The sequence below is a fragment of the Artemia sp. Qi Xiang Cuo genome, chromosome 11, assembly GCF_049724085.1.
Source record: "Artemia sp. Qi Xiang Cuo chromosome 11, ASM4972408v1, whole genome shotgun sequence".
Classification (NCBI taxonomy): Eukaryota; Metazoa; Arthropoda; class Branchiopoda; order Anostraca; family Artemiidae; genus Artemia; species Artemia sp. Qi Xiang Cuo.
The window spans coordinates 13,377,938-13,391,618 of NC_142804.1; the positions used below are offsets into that span (position 1 = coordinate 13,377,938).

Sequence of the window (13,681 nt, forward strand, 5' to 3'; positions counted from 1 at the left end):
TTATAAAAAGTAACTTATCAAAGTAGTTTGTCCAAAGTGAAACATTAAAACCAAAATTAAGAAAATTAAATAAAAATTTTAAATTCAATATTTGTAATTTAATTTTGAATATCAAAGGCCAGTATATTCGACACCTTTATACTTCATAACTGTAAAAAATCAAACCTTCATAACTGTAAAAAAATATAAGAGGCCACAATCATGTTAGAATCATGCGAGAGTGATTCCGCTGTCGAGTATAAAGTTCTTTTGAAATCCAGATATAATGAAGCCCATAAGGCCGTAAAGTGGCCTACAAGAGCAAACAAACGGCTCTTTCTTCAGACAAAGGCAGCTGAAGCAGAGGCAGCAGAGCTCCTGCGATGGAAAGTAAGGCTGGCCAACAACTTACGAAAAGGAAGATATTGATAAGAGATTGAAATAATACTTCAATGAGGTACTGAAATTTCCATCGCCTATGAGCCCTGTTTCCCCCCCCCCCCAGATGAGGTACCGTTTTTCCAAATTGACATAAGTGAAGAACCTATAAGGTTGCTTGAAGTCAAGACAGTATTGCATAAGCTTAAGAATGACAAAGCTGCAGGATTTTATGGCTTACAGCCTGAAATCATGAAGTATTGAGCTGAAGTCATGGCCAAGCCCCTTCAACAGCTCTTACTCGGATATGGGAAACTAAAAATATTCCCATCGATTGGAAGAAAGGGGTTATTGTCAAGCTCTTTAAGAAAGGCAGAAAAACCGACTGCAATAACTGACGAGGCATCACTTTGTAGTCTGTAGGGACTAAAATTTTCTGCCAAGTGCTACTGTTCCGCATTCAGTCGAAAGCCAACGAAATACTAAGAGATGATCAGCATGGTTTTCGACCAGGGAGATCGTGCGCTGATTTGATATTCAGTTTGAGGGTAATGATAGAAGAAGCAAATGAATGGCAGACTGAGATGATTATTGCCTTCATTAACTTTTTGAAGGCATTTAACTCAGTCTACAGAGATTCACTATGGAGAACACTACGGTATTATGGATTCCCCGAAAAGATTGTCCGTATGATTGCCAAACTGTACGAGAATCGCTTATGTGCTTTACGGACTGATGATAGGGATCTTATCGAATGGTTCAGTATGAAGTCTGATGTCCTCCAACAAGGATATATCCTCTCCCCAGTGCTATTTGCTATACTTATGGACTATATAATTCGATATGTAACTTCTCAGATGGAATCCAGCTGAACCAAAACCGCAAATTCTGTGACAGTAATTTTGCTGATGATTTAACCCTCCTAACTCATTTAAGAGAGGAGTTGCAAAAGAGTATCGATGTGCTCTCCAGCATAGTCGAGCGAGCTGGTCTGTAAATCAGTACACAGAAAACAAAGTCATGCAAAACAACGTTAATATATTGTCTGCCCTACCGCTCGAGGTCGGATTCGATGCATTAGAATAGGCTGAAGAGTTTAAGTACCTAGGTAGTGTCATTAAATGTGACAAAAACATTGAGTCATTAAATGTGACAGAAACATTGAGTGGGAAATAACCACACGCATTGCTTGCGCAGCGCATTCAATAAACTAAGAAATGTATGGAGCAATCCAGCATGCTCCCTGAAGCTCAAGCTCTTCAATAGTAACGTACTCTCCGTACTAGGTTTTCTAAAGTATCTTTCTTCGGCGCATCCTTGGTATCCAGTGGACTGATAAGATCACTAACGCCTTTATATGTGAAAAGACAAAGCAGCCACTCGTGATTGGTATAATTATGACTAACCGATAGCGTTACTGGGGTCAGATTGTACGGATGGATGAGGGCCGCCTTCCCCATGATGTATGATGCTGGAATCCTTCCGGAATCAGAAGACGCGGGAGTCACAAGGCAACACTAGACAAATGCCTTGAAAAGGATGCTGCGCTGTTGAGATCGTCGCCTGGAGAACTTTGGTCAAAATCACAAGAAAGGTCGTCATGGAGATGCACCGTTGTCACCTTATGCGCCAGCCAGCGTGGGAAGACTTAAATCTAATCAATTTTAACAAAAGGGCAGAGTAGGTATGCTTTGCCCTTTTGCATTTTCTGTTTCTGCATTTTGCCCTTTCGCCTTTTTTTTACTCGCCCACGAACTGCATACTAACATAAATGGTATTCTAAAAGGAATCTGCTAATAAAATGTAATGTAATTAGAAACATTTTAATATATAATATTATCATGAGAATCTACCTACTTTGAAAAAAATCTTAGCTTGGATCAAAACTTAAACCATTGGCTGCAATTGAAAACTCAAATGAAATAAAATTAAACTGTGTTGACCTTTTTTTCTTCTGCTGGGTAGTATTTTTTAGTATTAGTCTTTAATTCCTATTAAACCTATATTGAAGCTCCAAAGTATTCTCTCTTATTGGTTTTCTAAACTCCTTAGCTTGGGTTTGATCTATGATATCATGTAGCATCGTACCCATTACTAGCAGCCCCCCTTTTGGTAATTCTATGAATTATTGGAGTTTACCTAATTCAGGGGGAAAAAAGAGAGGACCCTCCTCCAATGAATGGTTTGATGTCTACATTTTTTTTTGCGTCATAACTACCTTATGTCCTTGAAGATATATGAAACCTCTAACTTTGTAATTAAAACCCCGTTTATTTAAAAACCCAAATATTTAGAAACTATTCTCTTTTTACTCTAGTTGAGCTAATACAATTACTGGTAGACCAGCGAAGATTTTAAAAATATCAATTTTGGAGTATATTCATAGAAATACCCCTTCCAGTAACAAAAATTATGACGTTAGTGGCGCTAATTTACAAAAATACAGGAAATGCAAGAATGTTTAGGATTGAATAATGTTGAAGATAGAAATTTTTTTTGAAGTCTAGAGAGGAAATAAACTAATGTTGACTAAGTAAAGAGTGGTGTGTCTTCGAAGTAATATTTTTCTATTTATTTTTTCCCCAGCCACTTCATATACAAGAGGCGGTTGTGAAGCTTGGAAGAGGCTTTTTCAATTGAAAATTATTGGGGCTCCTATAAGGGACAAAAGTCTTTGGTGTACACCCAATTAACATGTATGAATATAAGATTTTCAGTTTTTAACCTGTAACTCATCTCTTGCCAAGGAAAAATTGTCGACTGTAGCACCAAAAATCACTGTGTAGCACGCAAAATTGACCATTTATAGCACTTTAGGAACTGACCGTAATAGCAACCCTGTCCTTAAACTTTGCAAACCTAAAACTTTGTAAACCCTCACCTCTGAGAACAGCTGCACATATATCTTTCAAGTCAGCCTCACTATAAGTTTTTCCAGGCATGCCTGGAGTTCCTGGTATTCCAGGGTTGCCTCTTGGACCAGGTACACCTTGAGTCCCTGGAGGTCCTGACGATCCAGATATTCCAGGAACACCTGGCCGACCTGTCATCCCACGCATTCCTCTTGCTCCTCTCTCGCCAGGCTGAAAAAAAAGTGTTTGTACAAACATAAGCTCATCAGATGCAGGGTTGCCACCTCTGGTCATTTATCACCAGATTTGGTGATTTTTTATGCTCCTGGTGATTCTTCTGGTGATTTTCTTGAATCTGATGATTTCTGGTGATTTTTTTTAAATCTGGTGATTTCTGGTGATTTTCATTAAATTTGGTGATTTCTTACAAAATTGGTAGACATTCCATGCATGATTTGTTTCGCTGTCTTACTGAGGTGAAATGATCAGTGACATTCATTTTTGATCTCTTGTTTTAATTCGTTATTTCTAAAGAGTGGCGCTTTTCTGGCTTCTCTGTACTCTGTATCCTTTTAGCTTGGCAATCGGCTTCCTATAGTTACGAATTTCAGCCAGGCTGAAAAAAAGTGTTTGTACAAACATAAGCTCATCAGATGCCATCTAAAGAAACTTAAGTGATCCCAGCGTTCATTGATGTTTTTAATTACTTTAAACCAATTAAAAGTATTCAAATTGGATTATCGAAAACTGTTGTGGTAAGGAATTATATGACTCTTCTATTGGACAATAGTACTATCGAATTTGGTTATTCATTTTTGATTTGAATTCGATATACAAATTTCAATCTATTGGGTTTCTAGTTTGGATTTTCAATAAATCCAAACGACAAATGTAAACGCATTTTTTTTTATCAGATTCATCATAGAAGGTTTTTTTCAAAAAATAGAGTAAGTGAAATCCGTTGTATATTAATTCAGAAACTTTTCTAATATGTCCTTCCAGGGCCGTATCCAGGCTTTTATTCTGGAGGTGTTTTACACCAAGGATTTTTTCGGGGAGGGGGGGGGGGTTTACATAAGAAAAAACTTAACATCGCATAATTTTTTTGTTTATATCCATTTTGTTATGTTTTTAAGAGTCAGACAAATTCGGAGAGAGGGGGGTGAAACTCCTTAACCCCCTTGGATATGGCCATCCGAAGGACAGTCCTTTGATTATTTATTTATTTTCATTAACAGTCAGCAATTAGGGCAGATTAATGGGGTTCTACCATTTCGACTAACTGTCACAAGCAGTAACCGTCATAACATCTAAAAAAAAATTATGAGTTTATATAATAGTAATAAGTATATAATAGTTTAGAAACAAATTTCGGCTATATATTTGCACATCAAGGGGTTGGGGTAAAGCATATTAAATATGTAGCCGAACCTAGCATATGTACCTTTTCCCGCCTAAACCCCAAAAAAATAAAGTTTTAAAACTTCAGATGTTATGAGGGTTAGTGGTTCTGACGGATTTTTATTCCGATTTTATAACGGATTTTGTAGATGAAATGACGTTAGTGCTCCTGACGGTTAGATGTTATGGCGCCTTCCCCAGATTAATTACTACTATGAAAATAAATATTCTCTACCAAAATATCAATGTTAGTTAGTAATTAGGTATGTAGATTATGTCAGAAAATATTGCCCTTTTGGCGTATCACCCACTTTAAAAACATCCAAACCCCTTTTAAATATTAAATAAATAAAACAGTTTTTTAAACTGAAAGTAAGGAGCGACATTAAAACTTAAAACGGACAGAAATTATTCCGTGTATGAAAGGGACTGTCCCCTCCTCAACGCCTCGCTCTTTACGGTAAAGTTTTTTATTGTTTTAAAAAATAAAGTTGTGAGACAGAGTCAAACTTAAGCGTAAAGAGCGAGGCGTTGAGGAGGGGACAGCCCCTTTCATACACGGAATAATTTCTGTTCGTTTTAAGTTTTAATGTCGCTTCTTACTGTCAGTTTAAAAAACTTGTTTTTTTTTTAATTTAATTTCTGATCGTTTTTTAGTTAATGCAGCTTTTATTTAAGCTCACCGTCATTGAATAAGTAAACAAAATTTGCATAAAATCTTTACTCTTCTTTTGCTAAATGGATGTCTCTAAATTTGGTTCTGACGTAATTTACAAATTAACTTACGTAACGAACTTCTATATTCGTATATTTTTCTGCTGGCAAAAAATACAAAGTTGCAGATTTTTGCAGATATGAGCTTGAAACCTATGTAATAGGGTTGTCTGATACGCTGAATCTGACGGCGTGATTTTCATTAAAATTCTTTCACTTGTATTGGATGTTTCCCCCCGCTTTAAAAATTCAGGTAAATTTTCTCAGGCTCGTAGCCTTTGATGAGTAATACTAAACTTAATAAAATTTATATATTTAGAATCAGCATTATAAGCCCATTCTTTTGATACATTATTTACATCAAAATTCCGTTTTTAAAAGTTTCGATTACTATTGAGCCGTATCGCTTGTTTTTTTTATTATTTTTTTTATTACGTATATGTTATTACGTATATGAGGGGGTTCTCCCCTTAGTCAATACCACGCTCTTTACGTTAAAAGTTTAAAAAAAAATTAATTCACAAACCCCTGAATCACAAAGGCCGTTTAATTAGAATAGATAACTCTTTTGAAAGCGCTAAAAAAAACTGTAGAATAAAGAGCGAGGTATTGACTTGGGGGAGAACCCCCTCATATACGTAATAATTTCTGTTCGTTTTAAGTTCTAATGTTGCTTCTTACTTTCAGTTGAAAAAACTTGTTTTTTTTTTATTTAATTTCTGATTGTTTTTTAAATAATGCTTCGAAATCCAGCGCCCCCTTTATAGAAATGTCCCTTACCCCAAAGAACCATCTTCCACGGAAATATTCTCCCGAGTAACCCTCTCCTCCAGCCCTCCCCCCACCAAAAAAAATCCTTCCTGAAAATGTCTGTATACTTCCCAATAACCAATACAATATGTAAGCAATGGGCAAAGTTCATAACTTGCAGCCCTTTCCCTGGGAACTTTGGGGAATTAAGTCATCCTAAAAGACATATTTAATAGATTTTTGACTATGCTGAAAAAAAAATGGCTATCTCAAAATTTTAATTGGGTGACTTTGAGAAAAAAATGAGCGTGGGAGGGGGACTAGTTGCCCTCCATTTTTTTGGTCACTTAAAAAGGGCACTAGAACTTTTAATTTCCGTTCCAATGAGCCCTCCTACGATATTCTAGGACCACTGGGTCAATACGATTATCCCTGGGGAAAGAAAAAACAAATAAACACGCATCCGTGATCTTTCTTCTGGCAAAAAATGGAAAATTCCACATTTTTGTAGATATGAGCTTGAAACCTCTACAGTTGGGTTCTCTGATATGCTGAATATGATGGTGTGATTTTCATTAAGGTTCTATAAATTTCAGGGGGTCTTTCCCCCTTTTTTCAATAATCAGCCAAATTTTCTCAGGCGCGTAACTTTTGATGGGTAAGATTAAACTTGATAAAACTCATATATTTGAAATCAGAATTAAAATCTGATTCTTTTGATGTATCTATTGGTATCAAAATTTCGTTTTTTAGAGTTTCGGTTACCATTGAGCCAAGAACTGTTTGATAATTAAAACAAAATTTGCATATTAATTTACTTTTATTTGGTTAAATGGCTTTCTCGAAACTTGTTTAATTTTATTTACGAACATTTTTATTAGTAATAAATACACGTAACTTACGAATTAACTTACGTAACAAACTTCTATATTCATATATCTTTAATACATATGTTAGGGGGTTCGCTCCTTGGTCAAGACCCTGCTCTTTAAGCTAAATTTAAAATTTTGATCCAATTCTTTAAAAATTACCGCTTAATAACAAAGGCCGTTAATGAGAATATATAGCTCTTATGAACGTACTAAACAATCTTTGACTTAAAAAGCGAGGTTTTGACTAAGGGGTGAACCCAATCATATATGTAATATTTTCTGTTCGGTTAAAGTATTGATGTTGCTGCTGTTGTAGCTGAAAAACTTGTTTTTTTATATTTAATTTCTGATCTTTTTTTTAAATAATGCTGGGAAGTCCGGCGTCCCCTTCATAGCAATGTCCCTTCCCCATGAAAACTTCCTTCATGGAAAGATCCTCCCACATAACCCCCGACCAACCCCCCCCCCCCACTACCAGAAAAAATCTCCCCTGAAGACGTCTGTATACTTCCCAATAACCAATACAATATTTTAACATTGGGTAAAGTTCATAACTTTCAGCCCTCCCCCCTGGAACTTCGGGGGATTAAGTCATCCTAAAAGACATACTTATAATATTTTCGAACATGTTGAACAAAATGGCTATCTCAAAATTTTGATCGGGTGACTTTGGTGAAAAATGAGCGTGGGAGGGGGCCTAGTTGCCCTCCATTTTTTTTTTGGTCACTTAAAAAGGGCAATATAACTTTTAATTTCCATTCCAATGAGCCCTCCTATGATATTCTAGGACCACTGGGTCGATACGATCACCCCTGGGAAAAAGAAAAAAAAAAAGAAAATAAACACGCACCCGTGATCTTTCTTCTGGCAAAAATAATGCAAAATTCCACTATTTTGTAAATAAGAGCTTGAAACTTCTACAGTAGGGTTCTCTTATACGCTGAATAGGATAGTGTGATTTTCATTAAGGTTCTATATATTTCAGGGGGTCTTTCCCCTTTTTTCTAAAATAAGCCAAATTTTCTCAGGCTCTTAACTTTTGATGGGTAAGATTATACTAAATGAAACTTATATATTTTAAATCAGCATTAAAATCTAATTCTTTTGATGCATGTATTTGTATCAAAATACCGTTTTCTAGAGTTTCGGTTACCATTGAGCCGGGTCGCTCCTTACTTACAGTTCGTTACCACGAACTGTTTGATAAAATTATCAGTTGATGTTTCCAAAAAGCTCCATAACAAGTCTATCCTCTTTTATACTGTTTATTCTTTTCAATTCAACCTTTTACTTTTTATTCAATATAAATACCAAAAATTGAATTTGGTTTCGCAGTGCTTAAAAAGTTTTTCGATTAGATTCAATTCAGTAAAGGTTCTTTTTACTTCTGTGTCCTTTGGTCTGGATTTTCATTATGTCAATTTTTTACAAAAAAAGAAGCATACAAGATTTACTTACATAAACAAGGACTTAATTTTGAACATGGTCTTTGTAATTGTACCGTTATGCGCAAAGATTGTATGCTATGTGGTGTGTTGGTTAATATTAGCCAAAATGTTATATTTCCCAAACAAAAACCTGTCAACACATGGCAGTTTTCGAAAATATTTTGCCAATGAAGGTGGCCAAGGAAGATATCTTGCTAATTAGAACAGTTTTTCTATGTGAAATATATGAATAGGATATATTTGGGGGAATATACACTAAATGCTCTATACACAAATTTAATTAAAAATGATCTTACAAATTATTTTAAAAAACCGATAGATATTAACACAGAACCGGTCACAAAAAGATCTTTGAGGCTAGCTGCCAAAAAAGCTGGATTAGCAATAAGAACGTGTTTTTAAATTATTTTTCTTTCATCTCATTGAATCGCCTTGTTTTACCTTACTTTTTATCAGTCCTGACTCCTGGTTGAACTTCGCTGAAGTGAGGATGCTAGGACTGCTTTGAAAAATTTTTAATTTTTGGTTTTATTGGTCGTATGTTGTTGTGAGTCTTTTTTCTTTTATATATTTTTGTTTTGCTGAGGACGGCCCTTGGATATAGGGCCGAAATATTCATTCAAATTATCTCCACTGTCTTGCAAAAGGATTTCCCTATTGTTTTTCGTACTTTTCTTGTTTGTTATGGATAGGATGTGCTTTACTTTTATCCACTTGGAAATTTCCATGCATATTTAGCCTTTGGGAAATTGTCTGCCACCTGGGAATTGCCACCCGAGGCATCATTAAGACAAACTACTGCTTCCATGTCATTTTGCCGCAAAGCAGCTAAAACAAAAATTAAATTTTTTATACTGTGAAATAATATTTATCAAAATCAATGCTTCTTTTATGAAATAACAAGTCTTAAATATTCTATTGTTGAAGAAAAGATTTTTGTCTTATTTTTCTTATGATTTAAAATCTTTTGATAAAAATGGAAAAACTTACAATTCCTGGTGAGCCTGGCACTCCTTGTGCTCCAGTGGCACCAGTTGCACCATCACCTCCACCGCCTCCACCTCTGACAAAAATAGCTTCTCCAGGAGGTCCAGGAGGCCCAGCTGGGCCAGGAGCACCTTGTTTTCCAGGGAAACCCATGTTGCCTTGCGGCCCAGGTGGTCCAGCAATGCCAGGACTTCCCTACAAAAAAAAAAAATCATTATATACTATAGGTAGATAATTTCGAAGACCACACTGCCTTTCCATGACGATAAATAAAATTTCAAATAGGGATGAAATCCTTTTAATAGACAGTGACAAATTTCACAAAAAATACTAGGTATTTCGTTCACATATGCAGTTACTGTCATCAGTAGTAATACTCTAATGATGGTTGCTGCATATGTGACCGAAAGATCTAGTATTTTTTGGAGAAATTTATCAATGTCTATTAAAAGGATTTTATCCATATTTGAACTTTTATTTATATACTATAAAGAATATTTATCAGTTGTAGAAATACTCGGAAAATTGAAATAACTGAGTGGGTCATTAAAGTCAACACGAACAGAGGAATACGAGGAAAATATGGAATACGATATATATATATATATATATATATATATATATATATATATATATATATATATATATATATATATATATATTTATATATATATATAAAACACTAAAGGTAGAACACTTAAATTAGAATTTCGTAAAATATCATTTTGAGAAGAATGTATACATAAGGATAAGAATCTCCCCCGTCTATAATTTAAAAAAAATCGTCACAAAAAGGAAATAAGAAAGAAAGAAAAAAGGAAAAACAAACAAAGAAAATGATTATGAATTATAAGAAATGTTGATCAGGTGGGATCATATGTGAAAAATTGGAATAAAAAGAGAACAAATAGAGATGAAAACATGGAATACGCAATCAACGGGTAAAAAAAAGTACAACATCTAAAAGTAGAAAACTATTAATCTAGAATTTCCTTAACAAACCATTTTAAGAATTCAAAAGAAAATCATTGCAAAAGGAAATAAGAGAAAAAGAAAAATCACATTAAACTATGAAAATGTTGATCAGGCATACAGATACGTGAAAAATTAGAATAAAAAGAAAGTCCATCATAGAAGAAAACTGAAAAGAAAACATGGAATGCGTAATCAATGGGTTAAAAAAATAGGACACCTATAAGTAGAAAGCTATTATTTTAGAATAAAATTACTTAACCAATCATTTTAAGGACTGAAAAGAAAATCATTGCAAAAGCAAATTAAAAATAAGAAAAAAGAATAGAAAAGAAAAATGATTCTAAACTATGAAAAAATCAGGCACATATATACGTGAAAAATTAGAATTAAAAAGAAAACATCTAAAGGTAGAAAACTATCAATATGGAATTTTTTAAAGATCATTTTGAGAGGATAAAATACATAAGGAGTGGGCCATTTTAAATATAATTTTCAAATAATGCTTCACCACTTTACGTAGGTTATATATTTGCCATTTTATTCTTTATAGAAATCAACTTCACGAAATATTTCATATTTTGATCCCCCTCATGCTTTAAGACTATAATTCTTGCCATAACAGGAATTAAGAGCTACCAACCCCCCCGTCCAATAAAGGTAATAACTAACCTGAGGACCAGGAAGTCCACGGACACCTTCTGAACCTGTTAATCCTTGGTCACCTCGATCTCCTTTAACACCAGGGTTTCCTGTTGCCCCTCTTGCACCTGGTCGACCATCTCTACCCTGAAAAAAGGTTAAAGATGAATTACTAAAGAAAGAAACTTAGAGAGCCCTAACAAATAATAGTTAAATTATTTAAAATTGTCCAAGGACACAAATAGCGTTATGAGCTGATAAACTTCCAATTCTGAACCGAATCTCTTCAAAATTGGTGATCCCCACAGGATTTGGGGAATGAATGTGGTGTGCATATAACTGAACCCTCGTGCATCTAACCCCAGGTGTAATTGAAGTCCCGTTTAACTAAAACCTCGTGTAACTCAACCCCCGTGTAATTGAACCCTTCTGTAACTAAAACTCTTGCAGCTAAGCCAAATTTGACTGAGCTCTCGCGCAAGTCAACTCCATGTAACTGGACCCCCATGCAAATAAACCACCTTTTAGCGGAAACCCCTGCAACTCAGCCATGGGCGCCGGCAGGAGGGGGCAATGTTGTGCCATGTCGCCTGAAAATTTGGGACTATAAAATAATTATAAGGAAACCAAAAGAAAAAAAAAACAGATTATGGAGAAACCATGGAAAAAATATGTGTTGCCCCATTGTTGACTGCCTGCGAATAGATTTTGACCCTATAACGAAATTCTTTGATTGAATGTTATCAATAGTTTGGCTCTTCTGGATTCGGAATTGTTATACTTAAGGGATATTTTGTTTTGTAAAAAATACCCATTTAAGTTCATTGATAAAATAATAGAAAATAGACGCGTTAAACATGATAGTAGGGTTACTGGGGTTTCTCAGTCTTCAGATTTAAATATATCAAAAAGTTTTACTTCATTGCCATACTTACCTGGTTTGTGTGAGAAAATTTCACTGATTTTGTGTAAATTTCGTATTGATACATGTTTCCAATCGTTCAGGCCAATGGGTAGTTTCTTTAGTACTGGTAAGGATTTAACCCGGGGAAATTTAGTAAGTGGGGTGTATAAAATTCCGTGTTCTTGTGGGAAGCTCTAAATTGGTAGTACTCACCAACAATTGGTTGAAAGGTTTATTGAACACCAGAATTCAATAGAAAAAACCCTACAATTAAGCAAGCCTCCATAAACTTTTGTTTCAGCTTTAGCAGAACATATTTGGTTTCAACCAGATCACTTTGTAAAATTTGATGAGGCCTTAGCTATTTCAAATGATAAGGGGTATATACAGTGGGCGAGAGAAGCCATTGAAATTAAAAAACATATGTTTGCTAACCTTTCAATAAATAGGGACACGGGTAGTTTAAATATTAACACAATTTATGATAATCTTCTAAAGAGAGAATCAACAGTCAATAAGGGAATTAAGATTATAAATAACCACCAGGGGACTGTTTTACCTGCTAGACCAAAACGAATTGCTTCAATAATAGCCAATAAAAGGATTATTTCGCAACAGAATAGTTAAAGTAATTTCCATTTTTTTTATTTTTCCGCAGTTGCTCTGGTGTTCTCACTGAAGTAACTCCATATTAGCATCTTTTCCCTACGTGGATCAGTTTGCACCAATTGTGTAGTTTTTAGTTTGGTGGTGGTTTTATTGTTTTTTTTAGTTTTAACTTGTTTTTTTTTTTATCTTGTTTTTCTTCTGTCTTTCGTGCTGAAGACGCCTTGTTTGTGATACAGACGAAATATCCGCGTTGTTTTGCATTTGTCTCTCTTTTTTTTCTTTCTCCACTGGCCGCAGTCTCGTTTGTTGTTTTTTTTTTCATTGAGATTTTTCTCTTTGTTGGTTTTAGTGAATACCTCGCTCTTTACACTAAAGTTCAAATTTTGTTCCAATTCTTTAAGAATAAACCTTGAATCAAGAAGGCCGTTTATTTAGAATAAACAGCTCTTTTGAAAGTATTAAAAGAACTTTAGCGTAAAGAGCGAGATATTGACGAGGGGGTGATCCCTCTCATATACGTAATAATTTCTGTTCGTTTTTAAGTTTTAATGTTGCTACTTATTTTCAGTTGAAAAAACTTGTTTTAAATAATGCTGGGAAATTCGGCAACTCTTTCATAGAAAATTCTCTTCCCCCATGAAAACTTCCTCCATCGAAAGATCCTCCCATGTAACGTCGGAGAATCTTTCCCACACAATGTGGGAAAGATCCTGAGCGTGGGAGGGGGTCTAGTTGCCCTCTAATTTTTTTGGTTACTTAAAAAGGGCACTATAAAGTTTAATTTCTGTTCGAATGAGCCCCCTCACTATATTATAGGACCAATGAGTCAATACGATCACCCCTGATAAAAAAAACACGCTTCCGTGATTTTTCTTCTGGCAAAAATACAAAATTCCACATTTTGCAGATAGGACCTTGAAACCTCTACAGTAGGGTTATCTAATATGTTGAATCTGATGGTGTGATTCTCATCAAGATTCTATGACTTTTAAGGGGTGTTCCCCCTTTTTGCGAAAATAAAGCATACTTTCTCAGGCTCGTAACTTTTGATGAATTGGAATAAACTTGATGAAACTTATAGATTTGAAATCACCCTAAAATCCCATTCTTTTGATGTATCTATTGGTATGAAAATTCCGTTTTTTAGAGTTTCGGTTACTATTGAGGCGAGTC

The 13,681-nt window shown here is 34.9% G+C and overlaps 1 protein-coding gene across 1 annotated transcript in view; it reads right to left on the bottom strand.

Annotated features, from left to right (window-relative positions):
* Positions 1 to 1,288: 1,288 nt before the first annotated feature.
* The window catches only part of LOC148946655 (uncharacterized), a 146,172-nt gene continuing 133,779 nt past the window's right edge, over positions 1,289 to 13,681 (bottom strand). The window contains exons 17-20 of the mRNA XM_089096378.1: positions 11,026 to 11,142; positions 9,385 to 9,576; positions 3,183 to 3,440; positions 1,289 to 1,348 (exon numbers count right to left, since the gene is read on the bottom strand). Of these exons, the coding sequence (XP_088952504.1) occupies positions 1,289 to 1,348; positions 3,183 to 3,440; positions 9,385 to 9,576; positions 11,026 to 11,142 (627 nt within the window). The remainder of the gene's footprint in view (positions 1,349 to 3,182; positions 3,441 to 9,384; positions 9,577 to 11,025; positions 11,143 to 13,681) is intronic.